General features: G+C 46.4%; 2 protein-coding genes across 2 annotated transcripts in view; both read right to left on the reverse strand.

Moving 5' to 3' along the window:
• The window catches only part of LOC102383620 (embryonic pepsinogen-like), a 14,017-nt gene extending 13,584 nt beyond the window's left edge, over nt 1–433 (reverse strand). The window contains exon 1 of the mRNA XM_006025283.1: nt 378–433. Within this exon, the coding sequence (XP_006025345.1) occupies nt 378–433 (56 nt within the window). The remainder of the gene's footprint in view (nt 1–377) is intronic.
• A 4,160-nt stretch (nt 434–4,593) lies between these two features.
• Nucleotides 4,594–15,327, reverse strand: LOC102383868 (embryonic pepsinogen-like). The gene is made up of 9 exons (XM_006025284.1): nt 15,272–15,327; nt 14,634–14,790; nt 13,511–13,628; nt 10,784–10,902; nt 9,510–9,709; nt 8,602–8,715; nt 7,036–7,180; nt 6,014–6,112; nt 4,594–4,731 (listed from the first exon to the last, which is right to left on the reverse strand). The coding sequence occupies exons 1-9, from the start codon at nt 15,325–15,327 to the stop codon at nt 4,594–4,596; spliced, it is 1,146 nt and encodes a 381-aa protein (XP_006025346.1).
• Nucleotides 15,328–15,953: the final 626 nt, after the last annotated feature.

Genomic DNA, 15,953 nt, shown 5'->3' on the forward strand with positions numbered 1-15,953 from the left:
CTAGTACTTACCAGGGCTATACTTACCTGCTGCAGCTGACTGGGACTGCCCAAATCATCAAAGCTCTCCAAATCTTTGCCAAAAATTTGGAAAGTTTTGAATCAATTCGGACCTTTAAATTGGTCCCCTGATTCGATTCAGATTTGGAGATTCAGCCACCGAATTGGGCCGAATTTCCTCCGAACCGGATCACCACCTGAAGCTTCACACAGCCCTACTTTTTATATTTCTTATCCCTCTGTTGTTAAATTAAATGACCTGGGAGTCAGAAAGGAGCATTAGATCATTTTATCAACATCCTTTCCTTTCCTTTTTATTTTATAAACAAGCTAGTTAGCAGCAGCAGATGAAGGAGAAGTGGTAAAACAGGAACTTGCCTGGTCAAGCCTTCAGAGAGAGCAAAAAGAGCACAGAGGAGCACAAGACACTTCATCCCTCTGTTTCTGCAGAGGCTGCTACAGATGCAGGGCTGTTGAACATAACTTGGCTGCTTTTATAATCTGAGGTTGACTCTCCTCAGGGGGGACCTCCAGGAAGTCAGATTACAAGAGAAATTCCAGCTCAGGCTGGTGATAGCAGATCACTCTGCAAACACCCCAACAGCTGACTAAGGCCTAACCCCAAAGCACACAATTTCTAACATCAGTACATTGCACTGAAGAACAGTGCATGTGTTACCTGCTGCAGCAGATTGTGCCTGTGATAATCAGTTGGAGTGTTTTTATCTTTCACTGATTTATACTTCCCTTTTTGATTTCAGTTTAAATTTCCTCCCCTAGCCTTGGATAAGATTGTATGAGTCTCTGACTGGTTTCACATCCTGTTAGTCCATTGCCAACTGGGGATTAGATATGTAGACCTATATCCCAGTGCAGCATATTGGGTTTACTGATTCCAGCCCCTAACATCTATGAAAGTATGAAACTAGAGAACTAGGAAATGCAGCCATAGAGCACCTGATCCGAGTGAGAAATACTGAGAGGCTGAGCTAGTGATGTAGACTAAATGAAGGTGTCAGTCAAAACAGTGAAAGGTTTTCAGTGCCATCTTTTAAGAAGCTAGATGCAACTTCGCAATGCTACAGTCTGAAAATGAATGACTGGCCTCTCCACCAATCAGTGGCAAGGGACAGGCCACACGGGCAGCTTCACCAATCAGTGGTAAGGGGCGATATTGCCATGAAATGTCTGTGAAATGGGCTCTGTGCACCGCAACCAGGCCATGAAAAACCCCTTTGTCTCACCATGGTTTAAGCAAGTCCCTAGTAATAGCCTGCTTGCAATTAGCAAACTCCTACATGAGGCTGGACATGGACTGATGAATCCAAACCTGGTGGGACTTACACCAGTAGCAGGTTAACCTAGATTCTTTCCAGGTTAATTCTCCACCAGGTTGGGTAACTTCGTGGTTTGTCTTCTAGTTTTTCTATTGTTGTAATTTTAATGACAACAGTGTAAAATATCATCTATGTTCCCAGACTGCTAAAATGCCATCTCTTCCCTTCATCTGCTTTGTGCCCACGCCTTTCCACCCCTCTTTCTACACTACAGTCTGCCCTCTGTCCCTTTTCATAGTTTCATAGATGTTAGTGGCTGGAAAAGACCTTACAAAAGCATTGGTGTGGCAGCACAGTAGGGGTGCTACTATGCAGACACACCTGCCTCACTGCCAGGCTCAAAACCTCGCTTCAAGGGAGTCTACAGCCAGCTGTCCCACTTCCTGGAGAACCCCCATAAGTCAAGGGTTTGGGATGCTCCTGTGGTTTCCTGCATGTTATCCAGCATCTTTTTCTGGACAGCGAATCTGCCATCACATTCGGGCATCCCTTTATGTGTTCCACTTTCATGTTGAACTCCTGAAGCTGCCATGCCCACCTTTGAAGGTTGGCATTGGTATTCTGCATTGTCTGCAGCCATTGAAGTGGGGCATGGCCTGTTAGGACCCTGAACTTCTGTCCCCACAAATAGGGGCTCAGCTTGTTCAGTGCCCAGACACTTGCCAACCTCTGAGCTGCCTTTTAGTTTGTGGTGGTGGGCAGTCATTAATGGCCTCAATTTTATTCCACATTGGGGTGATCTTGCCTCCACCCACATGGTGTCTGAACTACACCACTTTGGGCAATGCCAACTGACATTTCTTTGCTTCCACTGTTAGTCCAGCCCCTTTAATCTATCCAGCACAATGGTTAGGTGAATTAGGTGTGAGTCAAAGTCCTGGCTAAAGATAGCAATGTTGTCGATGTGGGCCACTGTAAACTTCCTGAATCCTTGTAGAAAGTTATTAGTGAGTCTTTGAAAGGAAGCAGGAGAACTGTGCATACCATAAGGAAGGACTGTGAACTCAAACAGTCCCAAAGGTGTGGTGAAGGCATACCTGGCCATAGCATGCACATCTAGTGCCATCTGCCAAAACTCCTTAGATAGATCAAGAGTAGAGAGGAAATTGGTTAGGACCAGGGTGTCAAGCAGTGAGTCCATCCTGGGCATAGGGTATGTGTTGGGGTGGTGATCACATTCAGCTTCCTATAGTCCACACATAGTTCATCCTGGTTTCAGACAAGTATCACAGGGCTTGTCCAGGGACTCATCAATGGCTTTTTACCTGACTTATTCATGGCAATAGCATAAGTCACATCATCTTTGAAAAGGTGTCAGTGACTATAGGGGCCTTTATGGAGGTTAGGGCAATTTCCTCCAGGGACTGCATCGCAAAATCCACATGAGTTAAAATATATTGCTTCCCTCTCTGAGTCATATGCCTCAGATGGCCCACAATGTCTTTCCCCTCTCTTTGGAAGGCCTGATCAATGATAGGGAGGGGCTGCAGGGGAGCTTTTCTCTTATCCCCACTCTTGCCCGTCCGCTGGCATGTCTCGCAAGATCTTCAATAATCCATCACATTCTGAGCAGGCCTGAGCTAATAAAAGCTTGCCAACAGCCGCTGGCGAGTCCGACCCATGTCCAGGTGACCGGTGCAGGGTAGATGGTGGGCCATGGCAAGCAGCTGCCTGAATTTATGTGGCACCACAAGCTGGCAATAGGGCTCCCAGGACACAGCATGGTTCCTAGGCACCCATAGCTGATAAAGGAGTCCCTTATCCCAGACTACCTGTTCTCTCTTATCCTGGGTGAACTCTGTTGCTTGCTCCTGAGCCATCCGTTGGAGTTCCTCCAAGCTGGCGTCTCCTAAAATCTCCAGTTTAAGCTCCTTCTGCCCAGCTATGCAATCGGTGGGGATCTTTGGTGCTTCCTCATGGCATTTCTCTAGCTCCTTCCCGTGAGCTTTGGCTTCCTGTGCCACTGACTAACCAGGCCTCTCCCTGAGGCCATCTATTAGCTTTTCCCTGCGGATATCGGTTCCCTAACTGGCTGCCACAGTGAAAGTGGTTCTCTTCTCTTGTCCTTCCTACCACCATAGACAACTGGGTTACCTGGCTCTGGGATGCTTCCCCACCTACCGTCTCTGCCTTCTGCCTGCCTTCTTCCTCTGAGTGCAAATCACTGCATTAATGTAGAGGGGTTCTATAATATTCCCTCACACTCCCTTCCTTCTGGTGATCATCTGGAAACTACAAGCAGATCCCATCGTGCTATTAAATGAACATCTGCCAGGGGTCTGAGATGCAAAAAGATCACATGACTTGCTCACAGTCCACAAGGTATAGGTAGCAGATCCAGGAAATGAACTGAGATCTCCTCAAACCACTACAGCCCCAGGATGCCGCAGCCCCACTCCCTCCCTCATCGCTACCTGCACGCCCCTCCCCACCCCTGCTGCAGCTGGGCTGCCTTGCAGCCCTACCACTGCCCCGCATTTGGGGGGGAGGGGGCCAGCCCCATTACCCCCACTTCTGCTCCCTATGGTGGTATTCCCTGACTTCCAAGTGCTTAATTGGGAGGGCTGGAAGTAGCTTTTCTAGGTGTAGCTTTTCTTTTTAAAGTGTCAGCACTGATGATGAATAGCACCTTACTTCAAGGGAAGTCTCAAAGATGAAGGATGGTCCAGCGAGTGGATGCTAACCCAAGTTCAGTCCCCACCCCATCACAGACTTCCTTTGTGAGTTGGGACAAATCATGAAGCATCTTTCTCTCTCCATTCACACTCTGTAGCTGTGGATGATGGCACTGCCCTGTCTCACAAGGGTGGTGTTGTCATGGGGCGCTCAGATACTGTGGCAATAGTAACCAGGTAGGGGACAGCTTCTCAGACAATAAGAGCCCCATAGCAGTGTTCAATTCAGTGGAGCAATGGCCGTTTACACCCATTGAGGATCTAGTTCAAAGACTGCTAGAAGTACTTACGGAGTACAGTAGGAAGAGTAAGGGGAATGGAGCATGGCTCTGTGAGGGGGTGGTTGCATGTGTTTAGCAGTTTGAACTGGGAAGTGTTTTATAGCTTATATTTTATACAAATGAATGTGTGGCCAAACAAATCTGAATCATTCCTGCTTTCTTTATGCCTTGATAAGAATGTAATCGACTGCATACCAGGTCAATTGCTTACAGAAATATAATAACATGCTATTATCTGGTAAAATATAATTATGGTAAATTGATTACAGGATGGATCATAGCACCTGCTCCTGGGTGATGTCTAAACAGACTTGGCCAGACCAACCCGGTTGTTTTCCCTGTCAAAGATGCTGTAGTACTCCCTGATGAATATATCTCCCAAGATCCACAGGTAGTTATTTGTGACCTGAAAACTACTTGTGCAGTCTCCTGGGCCAAACTAGATTTGGACAGAAACAAGCAAACAAACATTAAAATCATTGGTTAGTACATCTCATTTGTTTCCAAAGGAGTTGGTTCTGTCACTGTAATTCCCAAAAGCTTGGGCAAAATTCTCCCACTGGCTCTGACTAGAGCAGCAATTGGCAGTATTCGTTAGCAGCCGGCTGGAATGACCCAGCTTGGGTCTGACACCGGCTGGTGCTAGGACCCAACTACTGACACTACTTGCTTCCCCTTGCTGTGGCACAGCAGAAGCTCCCACTGCCTGGCCATGGCATGGGCAAAGCCCCTCCGCCATCAGACTCCCACCAAAGCCCCCCAGCTCCACAGGCAGGTTACTGTAGATCCACAGGCCAATCGTAGCCCACAGGCCATAGGCTGCCAACCCCTGATCTAGTGAGCTGGCAGAGCCATTGTGGCTGGAGCACCAGCACGGATTTAGAGCCTTAGAAATATAGTAGAGCAGAACATCAAGAGATCATCATGTCAACCATCTGCCCCAAGGCAGGGTAAAACTAGATGAAGGCTAGCCTCAACGGATGCTTATCTAACCCATTTTTAAAAACTTAAATGAAGGAGATCTCATAGCATCTCTAGGTAGCCTGTTCTAGTGCACTTTTCTAGTTAGAGAATGTTTCTAAATATCTAGCTCAAATCTTCTTTTCTTCAAATCATGTCAATTCTTTCTTGTCCTTCCTCCCTGATACACATCCTAATACCATCTTCTCAATAATAGTCTCTTGCATATTGAAGAGCTGTGATCATGTCTTCTCCCTACCCTAGTCCCCTCTTTTCTAGACTAAAACCTCCCACTTCTTTCAAGTTTTCCCCATAGGTCCTGTGTTATAAACCTCTTAGGGTGTTCGTTGCTCTCGTCTGGACTCTCTGCAGCTTGTCTTCTTGAAGTACAATGTGCAGACCTAGACACAAGACCCCTACTGATGCCTCATCCCCACTGAGCTGAGCAGAACGACCACTCTTCCTGTCTTACATAAGATACTGTGAATACACTCCTCAGGCAGTAGGTCAGACCTCTCCTAGCAAACCTGATACAAAGCCTCCTATGTCAGTCTTTCTACTGATTTCAGTAGGCCTTGGATCAGGCTACTAATTCCTTACCCCCAAAGCCTTCCCATGAGCATGCTCCTTGCTCTGCTCCCCAAGCCCTTCCCCCTGAGCAGCTGTGCAATGGGAGGGGGCAGCTGAGCTGAGACTGAACCCAGTCCATTTAGCTGTGCCCCATCGTGCTATTGTGTCCCCTGAAGAAAGGCATATCATACCTTCTCAGTGTAGGCTGAAGGAGGCAGAGGGAACTGGACCCCATTGATTACAAAGATGATATCAGGCAGGCTAGAAATGTCATTGCAGTTGACGTTATACTACAGAGCACACACAAAAAAAAAAAAAAAAAGTATCCAGTTATGAAATAAACAACATGGCCATTTTACAAGGGAAAAAAGACTAGAGGGGCAGTGTCAGAAAGTAAGTGGTCTGGGGTCTGGGTAGTACTTGGATGGGAGATCACCCTGGAATCCTGTATTTGTAGCAAGAAGTCGTGGCTGAATGCTTTGAGAACAGTAATTTATAGAAACCTAATAGGCACATCTACACATCACCCTAGATATGTGCTATGTCACCGTATGGCACACTACAGCAATGTAGAAATCACGTGAGTCTACGCATGATTGTCAGCAAATTCACCATAGCGGCTTGCTGCCCCATTTTAGTGTACCTCTACAGCAAAGTAGCAGTGAAGTCTAACCATGTACTACATGCATGGCACAGTATAAATGGAAATACTAAAGCATGGCAATGTGTAGATGTAGCCAGTGAGTAGCAAGACTTAATTTGGTCCCATTGTCACTGCTGAGAAATAGATGGAACTAGGTCGAGTTTGGATTTAGGTTGGTTTGGCTGAACATCACCAGCACATCATCCTGACTCTGATCCAGGCCAAGAGATAGGACTGATTAACCCCCTCAAAAATAATTAACTGTTTCTATAACAGTTGTAATAAAATAAAATAAAATGTAATAAAATAAATCCAGAGCTTCCAGTCCTCCGTCTCCCCCTCATAAATATCAAGCCCTGGAGTCGGCCAGAATAGTGCCCACGGGAAACCCTAGGACCAACCAGGACCCTGAGGCTTTTGTAGTGTTGCTTTGTCCGATTGACTAGTAAAGCCAGAGCTCAGGAAGTGGAGTGAGGCCGAGCCTGCAGGCTCTGCTGGGCACGTCCAGGGGACTTAAACCATTTGAGTGCAGGGTGCGGTGTGACAACTGGCTCCCTGAAGGACTCTCACCTGGCCATACTGTCCTGGAGTAGCTCCAATGACTTTCCATATGTTGCTGATGTCTGGTGAGGGCCCAGCCACGAGAGAAGTGCCGGTATCAACAATAGTTTGGCAGCCAGATTCACAGGCGATCACCTTGCCGTTCACAATGATGCTGAATGATTGAAAACATAGATAAGATGTTGAACTTGAAATGGCAAGGATGCACAGGAGGCTGTAAAATGTTAGACCTTAACAATGCAACAAACAGCATTACTTCCTCAGGCTCAGGCCTCGAGTGGCCGACTCAGTAAATGCACAGTCCTTACACAAGCCAGCTCTCATTGCCTTCATCCTGACATCTGCCTGGACAAGGACTCTGGGAGCCTGGCCTCCATACAGTCAACTGCCATAACATGAAGGATGCAGTCCAAAGCCCACTGAAGTCAAGAGGAGCCTTCCCACACCTGCTTAGGTTAGCAACAGCTCCAAGAAAACTGGCCCAGATCCCAGTCCAGCTCCACTGGCATAACTGAATTATGCCAATTCATACAAGTTAAGGACTCGCGGTATGGAGTCCACGCTCAGCTGGGGCTGATCCAGTTCCTAGCTCCAGCTGGAGGTGATCGGGGCCCTGACTTGAGTGATCCCCAGGGCCCTCAGGAAGAGGTCCCACCCACACTGGCCTACATAAGCTCAGACCAGCTGGCAGAAGGCTGTCTGAGCAACTAAACTGCTAGTCTGGGTCTCCCGGGCCACTTAGACCCTTGCTAGCCTACTTGCCTGCTTGCTTTTGCCTAGATACTAAATCTTGTCTCATGTGGACCCATGCCTTGCACTGCCTGAACCTTTGCCTCTCTCTCTCTATGTCCTGTCTGTCTCTACTCCTGTGCCTGCCTGATCCCATCTTGGACTGGTGATCCTGTCCTGCCTGCTCTTGAGTGGTCCTGTCTTTGGCTTGGACTTCCTGGTACAACCAGTGGCCTTCTTTGGGCCAGATCAACCCTGGCTTTATGATTTGGACTTGGACTGATACTACCTTGACCAAAGTGTGATCTATGGTAACTCCTGCTCTAGCACATCCCCTTGGGCTGACGGCAAAGTCAAACCTTATGTGAGCCCTATCTGTCCTACCATGTATCTGGAATGGAGATGATAGCAGAAGATCTTTATAGTGTAAAAGTCCATAGGGATGTGCAGCGACATCATCAAAGTCACTCAGCCAGTCAGTGCCAAGGTTGGGAACATATCGGTTTCCTGTGTTCCAGTTTATTCACTGGAGTATACTGCTTTCCTCGATAACTTGGGAAGAAGCTCAGGAAAAGTGAGCACAGACATTTAAAGGAACACTTCGGGGACATGGGGCCTGAGGCCAGATTTACAAAGGTATTTAGCCAGCCCAAGGATGCACATAGCATCTAGCAGAATATACAAGAAAGGGCCTAAGGGAGTTAGGCACCACTGACATCCTGACTGCTCAAGTCAATGTGAATTTGGTACTAATAGAGGAAAAATGAGCTTTGACTTTATAACTGCAACTGTGGAAGTGTGCCAAAGACCACCAGATTTATTTAACCACCTTTGTGTGTTACATACCTGTCCAATGGGATCTGCCAATAGCGCTGGTAAGAGACAGGGATCCAGTGGATAGGGCCAGTAAAGTAAGATTCATCAATTCCCCCAAAAATGACCACGCTACCATTTTGTTCTCTAAAAATGACAAATTCATATAATTACTTGAAATACCAGTGTGTTTGGTGCTGTACAAACACAGAAACTAAAGAAGACAGTCCCTTTGCCAAAGAAGTAGAGTCTCAGTAATGGACCATTCCTCATAATAATTGCTTTCATTAAAAAAAACAGGTAAAAATACATGCATTTGTTTCTAACTGAATCATTTCAGAGAAATAATCAGTTTAAGAATATTTCCACCAGCAAGACCATCACTCCATTTTCACCATTTGCTGTTCTTTTGTTTAAAATTCTTTAAGTCATGTAGTAGGGGCAGCAGAGTGTGACTTCGGTGACTGATCAAACATCGTAACAGCTAGTAAATAATTTAGCTCTCCTAGGATACTTTTCACTAGGGGTCTGAGAGTGCTTTCAACAGCAGTATCCCCATTTTGTAGAGCAAGAAACAAAGGCACAGAGAAGAAGAGTGTCATGCACCAGGTCACGTAGTGATTCAGGCCAGGATGAAACTCAGGCTAGCACTGTAATCACTGCTTCCTAAAGAGTCACTGGGAACAGCCCACGGACAGGGAACAGGACTTTGTTTCAATGAACGGCAATGTGTTCTCATGGACCATACACCAGCCATATTCTTGATTCTACCACTCGTGATGGGTGGCCGTAGGCAAGTCATTGCACCTCTCTATGCCTGAGACATCACGTGTATAAAATGGAGCTAACAACGGCAGGAAGCAAGCAGAGTATCTTGGTCCAGGACTTTCCCCCACACTCCTGTGGTAATACATTACTTCCATGTTTAGCAAGTCACTTACTGACTGAGGTACACTGAAAACAAGTGCTGCTGCACCACGTTCTCGGTCATCATATTATCAAAGACAGGAATAAGCCCACCAACAGCTAGATCTGGATAGCCCAGGCCCAGGATCCCATCAAATTTGGTGTAGGTGAAAAAGGGTCCTGGCTCGCTGGTGCTCAGTGCTAACTGCTGGTTGGTGTCGATGAGGGAGGAGACCTGGGAAGGAGATGGATCAGTTCTTTAGCTCCTTATCTGGCCAGAAAACCACTGAGTTGATCAGTATTTGAAGGAAATGTCATATAAAAGCAATGCTGAGGGGGTAAGGCTGTTTTTACAAGAGAGGGTTTTTGCTGCTCAGTGCTTTACACATCCTGAGAGCACAAGAGACAGTTTACACACACACAACTTGAATATTCATGGAGAACTTTATTCTGGTTTTCACCCCTCTTCTGGGAAAGCTCTGACCAGTCAAGCTATCTCCCCTGCCACTGAGGCACCAGACACAGTCAAGGTGCCTAGTGTGGGAAGCTAGCTTGAGAGAGGTGTTGTGTATCTGCTCCTCAAAGTGCTCACAGCTCTCAATGCCTGACCATATGTTGGGGACTTCACTGGAGGTATTTGCCCCAGGAAAAGACAGACTGGCAGGGCTCTGGGTAATGTGCTTCCAGAATGGTCTCCTTCCCCAGCTGCCTGTTGCAAAAATGCTGGCTTAGCACTGGGTAGATGGCCTTTATGATCGTTTGTACACTCACTTCTGGCACCACCTCTGTGGAGGGCTATATAAGAAAGGAGCCAAAGAAGCGTGTGCTCCCATGAGGTGTGAAAAAGGTAAGTACTTGTGCTGTGAGTATACTCTGCATGGGCCTATGGCCAGGGCAGATGGCAGATGGCTGTTGTAAACCTATTGATGAGCTTATGGAGCTGCATCCCCAAAAAGGGTATTGTGGAGAGGCCAAGTACCCCACCCTGTGAAGAGGAGGTATCTTTGAAAACAGTGTGCCCTATGGCATGTGTCCCTGGGGCAGTGTGCCTATGTCCTAACTCTTAGCCAGGAGTTATGCACCTAAGTCCCTTTGTGGGTTTGAGCCGCAATGCCCAATTGTACAGCCCAGCCTGCTTCACTGTTTGCATAGCAGCTAGGGTGTAAGTGGCTTTACTAAGAGACTTGCCATGTATTGTCTCCTCCAGAGTGAGATCTCCACCATGTGTCAGCTGGCACAGCGCTACCATGTTTGTGAATCACTGAAATAATGGGGAGGGCTGTAGCCTTTCTGCTGCATTAGTACTTACTAGCACTGTATCGGATCCCACAACCCCGTCCATGCTGCCTATGCCATACTGAATGGATATGCTGGTCCCTGTGCCGTGGTAGGTGGAGGATTTTGACGGATCAAACCTCTGGTGATTTTCTGCCAAAGAATATTTAGAAAAAGCATCAGCATCCAGCCCTACTATAAAGAAGAAAATAAAGCTCAGCACATAACTATTTAGTGTAATCAATGCTCTTAACTTCATGTTCTGCATTTAGAAAGACTTAGTAAAATCTAAGGTATTTCTTTGGCCTCTGCCCACATACCATGTTTTTCTTGCATCAAACACCCGCTCTCCCCTCCCTCCCAGATCAGGGTGTGTATATTAAGGAAGGAATCTGGATTTCTGCCTGAAGTAGAAGCCCCCTGCTTTGATTTCTTTTCCAAGTTCGACTGCCCAGTCACAGCACTGGGATTTCCTTTCAGGCACCTGAAGGAGTCAATTGATTTAATAATTCATTGTTCTTCACTCAACAGATGTTAAAGGTCATCTCTTTCTCTCACTGTCTCTCTTTTTTTTAAGGGTCTTGATTTCCATCCATTAATCAAGCTAACTTTTCTTCTGGCAGTTTAGATGTCTTCTAGCTACTCCTTGTGTCACTTTTGTTTCGCAGCCTTTTACAGAATTTTTAGGTCTGTGCCACCTCTATGAAGCTATAATACTGGAAATCCTTTTTTTCTTCATTTTTGCCTTCCTAAAACAAGGTGCATATTATTCCAGGGTATGTTGTATTTGATAACACATGGTAGTAGCATAGTTTTTCATAGTATTTAATGCATTTATCCTCAAAACTTCCCTCTGGGGAAGGGCAGGGCAGTGCTGTTAGTCTTTGGGTGATGAAAAGGGGATAAGTGTTTCACCCAAGGTTACACGGGAGCTCTGAGAGCAGGGTCTGAGTCCGAGAGCGCAGACAGAAGAGCAGCCCCCCGCTGTAACTGAAAACACTTTGCAGGAAACGTTGTGAGTTACAATGATCCCCGGAACAAAGCACAAGTTCACTGCTGGCTCCAGGGGGAAGGGAATCTAGCTTCTGGCTGCAGTCTGCACCTGATTTCCACTGGCAACGGCCCCTCTTCCTCCCAGCCTGTGCCTCTTTCACAAGGGGAGGGGAGAAAGGGGGCAGAGGGAGCTCATTCTAGGGTTACCCAGCCTTGGGGGAGTCCTATACACCCACCCCACCCTCCAGCAGGGGCTGAAAAAAGCCCACACTGAACTCCCTCTGCCCCCTTTCCCCCATCCCATTCTGAAAACAGGCTGGGAAGCAGCACAGACAGAAGTTACAGAAGACGCTTTGTTTTGAAATGTCTTCATCTGACCCCTCATGGAATGACCGTTCAGATTTTAACCGATCAGCCATTTTTTGCAGCTGTCTGCAGCCGTGCACTTGTTTGGTCATGGCTATAGACTGCTTTCTGTGACTGGATTGGATGAAAAATGTCATTTCTGTCTGTGCCCTGAATCACTACCTAGTGCCTTAACAACTCTGACATTTCTGAAAATAGGAAAAGCCACCAGAGCGAGAGAAGAACAAGACAGGCATGGAGATAATACTGTGCAGATGAAAACGAGCCTGCCTAGAGGACTTTGCTATATCCAAATTTCAGTCCCTGTTCCTAAACACCTAGTTAGTCTTGTTGAAATTCAAGAGACTGTTCTTATTGCATAAGAGTTTGTAAATTTGGAGTCCCCTTTCCCAACCTTTATTGGCATCTGTGCATTGATATGGTAACCAGGTCTCCACTCCTACAAACATTAACTCACCAATTTAAAATGAGCTCAGGAGATGTTTATCACAGATTTTGAATCTTGGCCCACTGATAACTATACAGCTCAAACCTTGGTAGCATTAAGATGGCCATTCAGCAATAGCCCAGCCAGTCCCATAGAAAACTCTGTCCCATTCCTGTATCATCTAGGAAACATGCCCTCGCCTCTGCCAAAAACACGCTCAAGTGGCCACCCTTCAGCTTTCCTGGGAAGCCCCTTTTGTCTCCAATAGTGCAAGTTTGTTAAGACACAAAGTCCAGAGGTTTCACTGAGCCCACTCTGACAGTCATTCCTCCTCTCTCATGACAAGGGGGACCCAGCTCAGACATGCAGCCGGCTACAGTTGTGGGCAGTCTCAGGGTGAGTGAGAAGCGATTCTTTCAGACCCCCGCTCCTGCTGTGCGGTTCCCTAGGTCTTAACCACTGGGCATGCCTACACATGAGCGTTATGTGCAGTAACCTATTTTATTGTTCATAAAAGTTATGTAAAAAAATGCAATTATACTAATGTGCCGTAAAATAAGCTACTGTGCATTAAGTGTCACTTAAAAAGCACGCACTTTTGGTACTGCATGTTAGGGCAGACTAATGTTCATTTATTAAGTACCTTGCATTGGAAGTACCTAATTTAATGTCATAACCCTTTCTAAGATCTAAGTTATTTGCAACAGAAGAATTACTCTAGTATTTTTCTGTAGCCAAAAAATGAGATAAAAGTAAGAGGTGGTATTTTAAGAGTGTCTTGAGCCTATTGTGGGGTTCCTTGAACCCAAAAAGTTGAGAAGCAGTGGCAGAGGGTCACACTGGGAGTTAGCTGTGAACATGGGCATTAAAGCCAAGTCCCCTGAGTGGCAGCTATAGGGTCTCTCACACAATCTGTTCCATCACACCATATTAAAGCAGTAGCGTAGATGGGGGAGGAAGCATTCAGTTACTTACGGCAGGCCTCACTCTGGCAGGTGACGGAGGGAACCCAGAGGTTGGATGAACCGGTATCAAATACAACGCTGAACTCCTGAGGGGGGGTCCCAATGTAGATTGTTCCAAAATACTCTGCCTGGTCAGGTAAGAGAGACAACAGTGATTCTCAGCAGCTAGTTATACATACATGTGTGTCCTCTACATGTTACATGCTTAACTTCAGCCATGTGAAATGCTCACCGGACCATGCACCAAAGGCCAGAGCCAATAAAGGACTTAAGCATCTGGGCAAATCTCACTTTAGGCACCTAGTCCAAACTTATCAAGGGAAAGGTGCTTCTCAGCTGCTGCCTCATATTGCATGTGCCTGAATGTTAGGGGTGCTGCTGTTAGTGATTTGAAAGCTCCTGGGCACTGAGGCTGTACCCCTGCAATTGTCTCAGGTTTGACAGGTGCAGCATTTACATGTGCATACAGGACTGCAGCAAATTAAGCTGGGGTGGTGCAGCCCCCTGGCAGACAGCCTGCCAATCTGGAGGTGCCCTCAGTATGCTGCGGAGAGGCTGGCTGGGGCACAAGGTTGCTATAGTGCAGGGCTAGTTGGCAGGCAGTGCCGCACTGTAGCACCTGCATGCGCCAGCCAGCACAGGCCACCATCCACACGTGCACTGAAGGGTACCTGTGTACATTGTTACATAGACTCTGTCTGTTGGGGTACAACACATACATATCATATTGTCTTGCATACAACATGCACCTTTCCCCAAAAAACTAGCTCTGGAAATCGGGGGACTTATGAGAGAAATACAGTAAGAGCAGTTTCTGCCCACTACTGACCTGAAGTGAAAGTAAAACCTGCACCCACAGGGAGCAGAACAATGAGCAGGCCGGGCTCCCGCACTGCTATTCAATTACTTACTACAAGGAAAAATCTTCTTTTCCCTTCATTCTGCCTTTCAAAATCAGGGTACATATTTTATTCCAGGACATTTTGTATGTGAGAAAATGTGGTGAAAGGGACTTTTCTCTATATTGGCAGGTAGACATTCCCATCCAAAAATCAGCCTTGGGATCCCCTATAAAGGAAACATAATTTACTTCCTGCTTGAAGCAAATCTATTGTACCAGAGCATAAACTCACATCAAGGGAGTTAATGAGTGGCTCATAGATGCCTTGGGAAGCAAACGAACGTGCATATTTAGTTCTGATGTCATAGTGGTGGTGCTTCACGAAGTCTTCCAGCAAGCCTTTTTCCCTCAGGATTTCCCTCAGTGTCTTCCCTCTCTGCAAAGGTATCCTTGTGTGCAAGAAAAAACAACCACCAAGATCCCCAATCACTAATGCCCTGCAACAGACTTTTCTTATGCGCTGGGTCTAAGGGAAACAGTTTGCATTAAAGCCATCAACTCCCATGGGATTCGCAATGGGTTTCCTTATTTGGCTGATGGAATCAACATTTTAAATCAACTGAAATACTCCTCTGCTTATCAAGCATGGGTATAGTCTCACCACAGCCAGCACAAGCAACTTCTCCATTTGGAGTGGCCTTGTCCTTCTCATAACTTCCCATCTCTTCCCAGACCTCATCTGAAAAGAGATCTTTTCTCCTTCCCATGTTTAAGCTGTTTACATTTCCTATCCCTCTCTTGTTAGATTAAATGACCTGGGAACCAGAAGGGACTGTGAATTTTTTTTATCTACATGCTTTTTTGCTTTTTTTTTAAAGCAAGCTGGTTAGCAGCAGCACATGAAGGAGAAGCAGTCATAGAGCAACTTACCTGGTAAAGCCTTCAGAGAGGGCAAAAAGAGCACAGAGAACCACCAAGACCTTCATCCTTCTGTTTCTACAGGGCTGCTACAGATGCTGAGCTGTTGAACATAACTTGGCTGCTTTTATAATCTAAGGTTGACCCTCCTCAGGGGGGAACCTCCAGGCAGTCAGTTTGCAAGAGAAATTCCAGCTCAGGCTGGTGATAGCAGATCACTCTGCAAACACCCCAACAGCTGACCAAGGCCTAACCCCATAGCACACAATTTCCAACACCAGTACATTGCACCAAACAACAGTGCACGTGTTTCTTGCTGCAGCAGATTGTGCCTGTGATAATCAGTTGGAGTGCTTTAATCTTTCACTTGTTTATACTTTCCTTTTTTGGATTCAGCTTTCATTCCCTGCCCTAGCCTTGCATAACATTGCATGAGTCTCTGGCTGGTTTCATGTCCTATTAGGCCATTGCCAATCAGGATATGGATATATGTAGCTATATCCCAGTGCAGCATGTTGGGTTTACTGATTCCAGGCCCTAACATCTATGAAACTATGAAATTAGGGAATGCAGCCATAGAGCATATGATGTAAGTGAGGACTACTGAGAGGCTGAGCTAGTGATGTAGACTAAATGAAGGTGTCAGTCAGAAAAGCAAAAGGTTTCGGTGTCATCTTTTAAGAAGTTAGATGCA

Source organism: Alligator sinensis, unplaced genomic scaffold (assembly GCF_000455745.1).
Source record: "Alligator sinensis unplaced genomic scaffold, ASM45574v1 scaffold872_3, whole genome shotgun sequence".
Taxonomy (NCBI): Eukaryota; Metazoa; Chordata; order Crocodylia; family Alligatoridae; genus Alligator; species Alligator sinensis.

Bases quoted from the DNA above. Each gene is read 5' to 3' on its own strand.
- LOC102383868 (XM_006025284.1), bottom strand. From the start codon at position 15,327: ATGAAGGTCTTGGTGGTTCTCTGTGCTCTTTTTGCCCTCTCTGAAGGC. The intron at 10,903-13,510 runs GTAAGTAACTGA...ATTCTTTGGCAG, and splicing joins CTGCCAGAGTGAGGCCTGCC to AAAATCACCAGAGGTTTGAT. The intron at 9,710-10,783 runs GTAAGTACTAAT...TCTCCTTCCCAG, and splicing joins TGGGATCCGATACAGTGCTA to GTCTCCTCCCTCATCGACAC.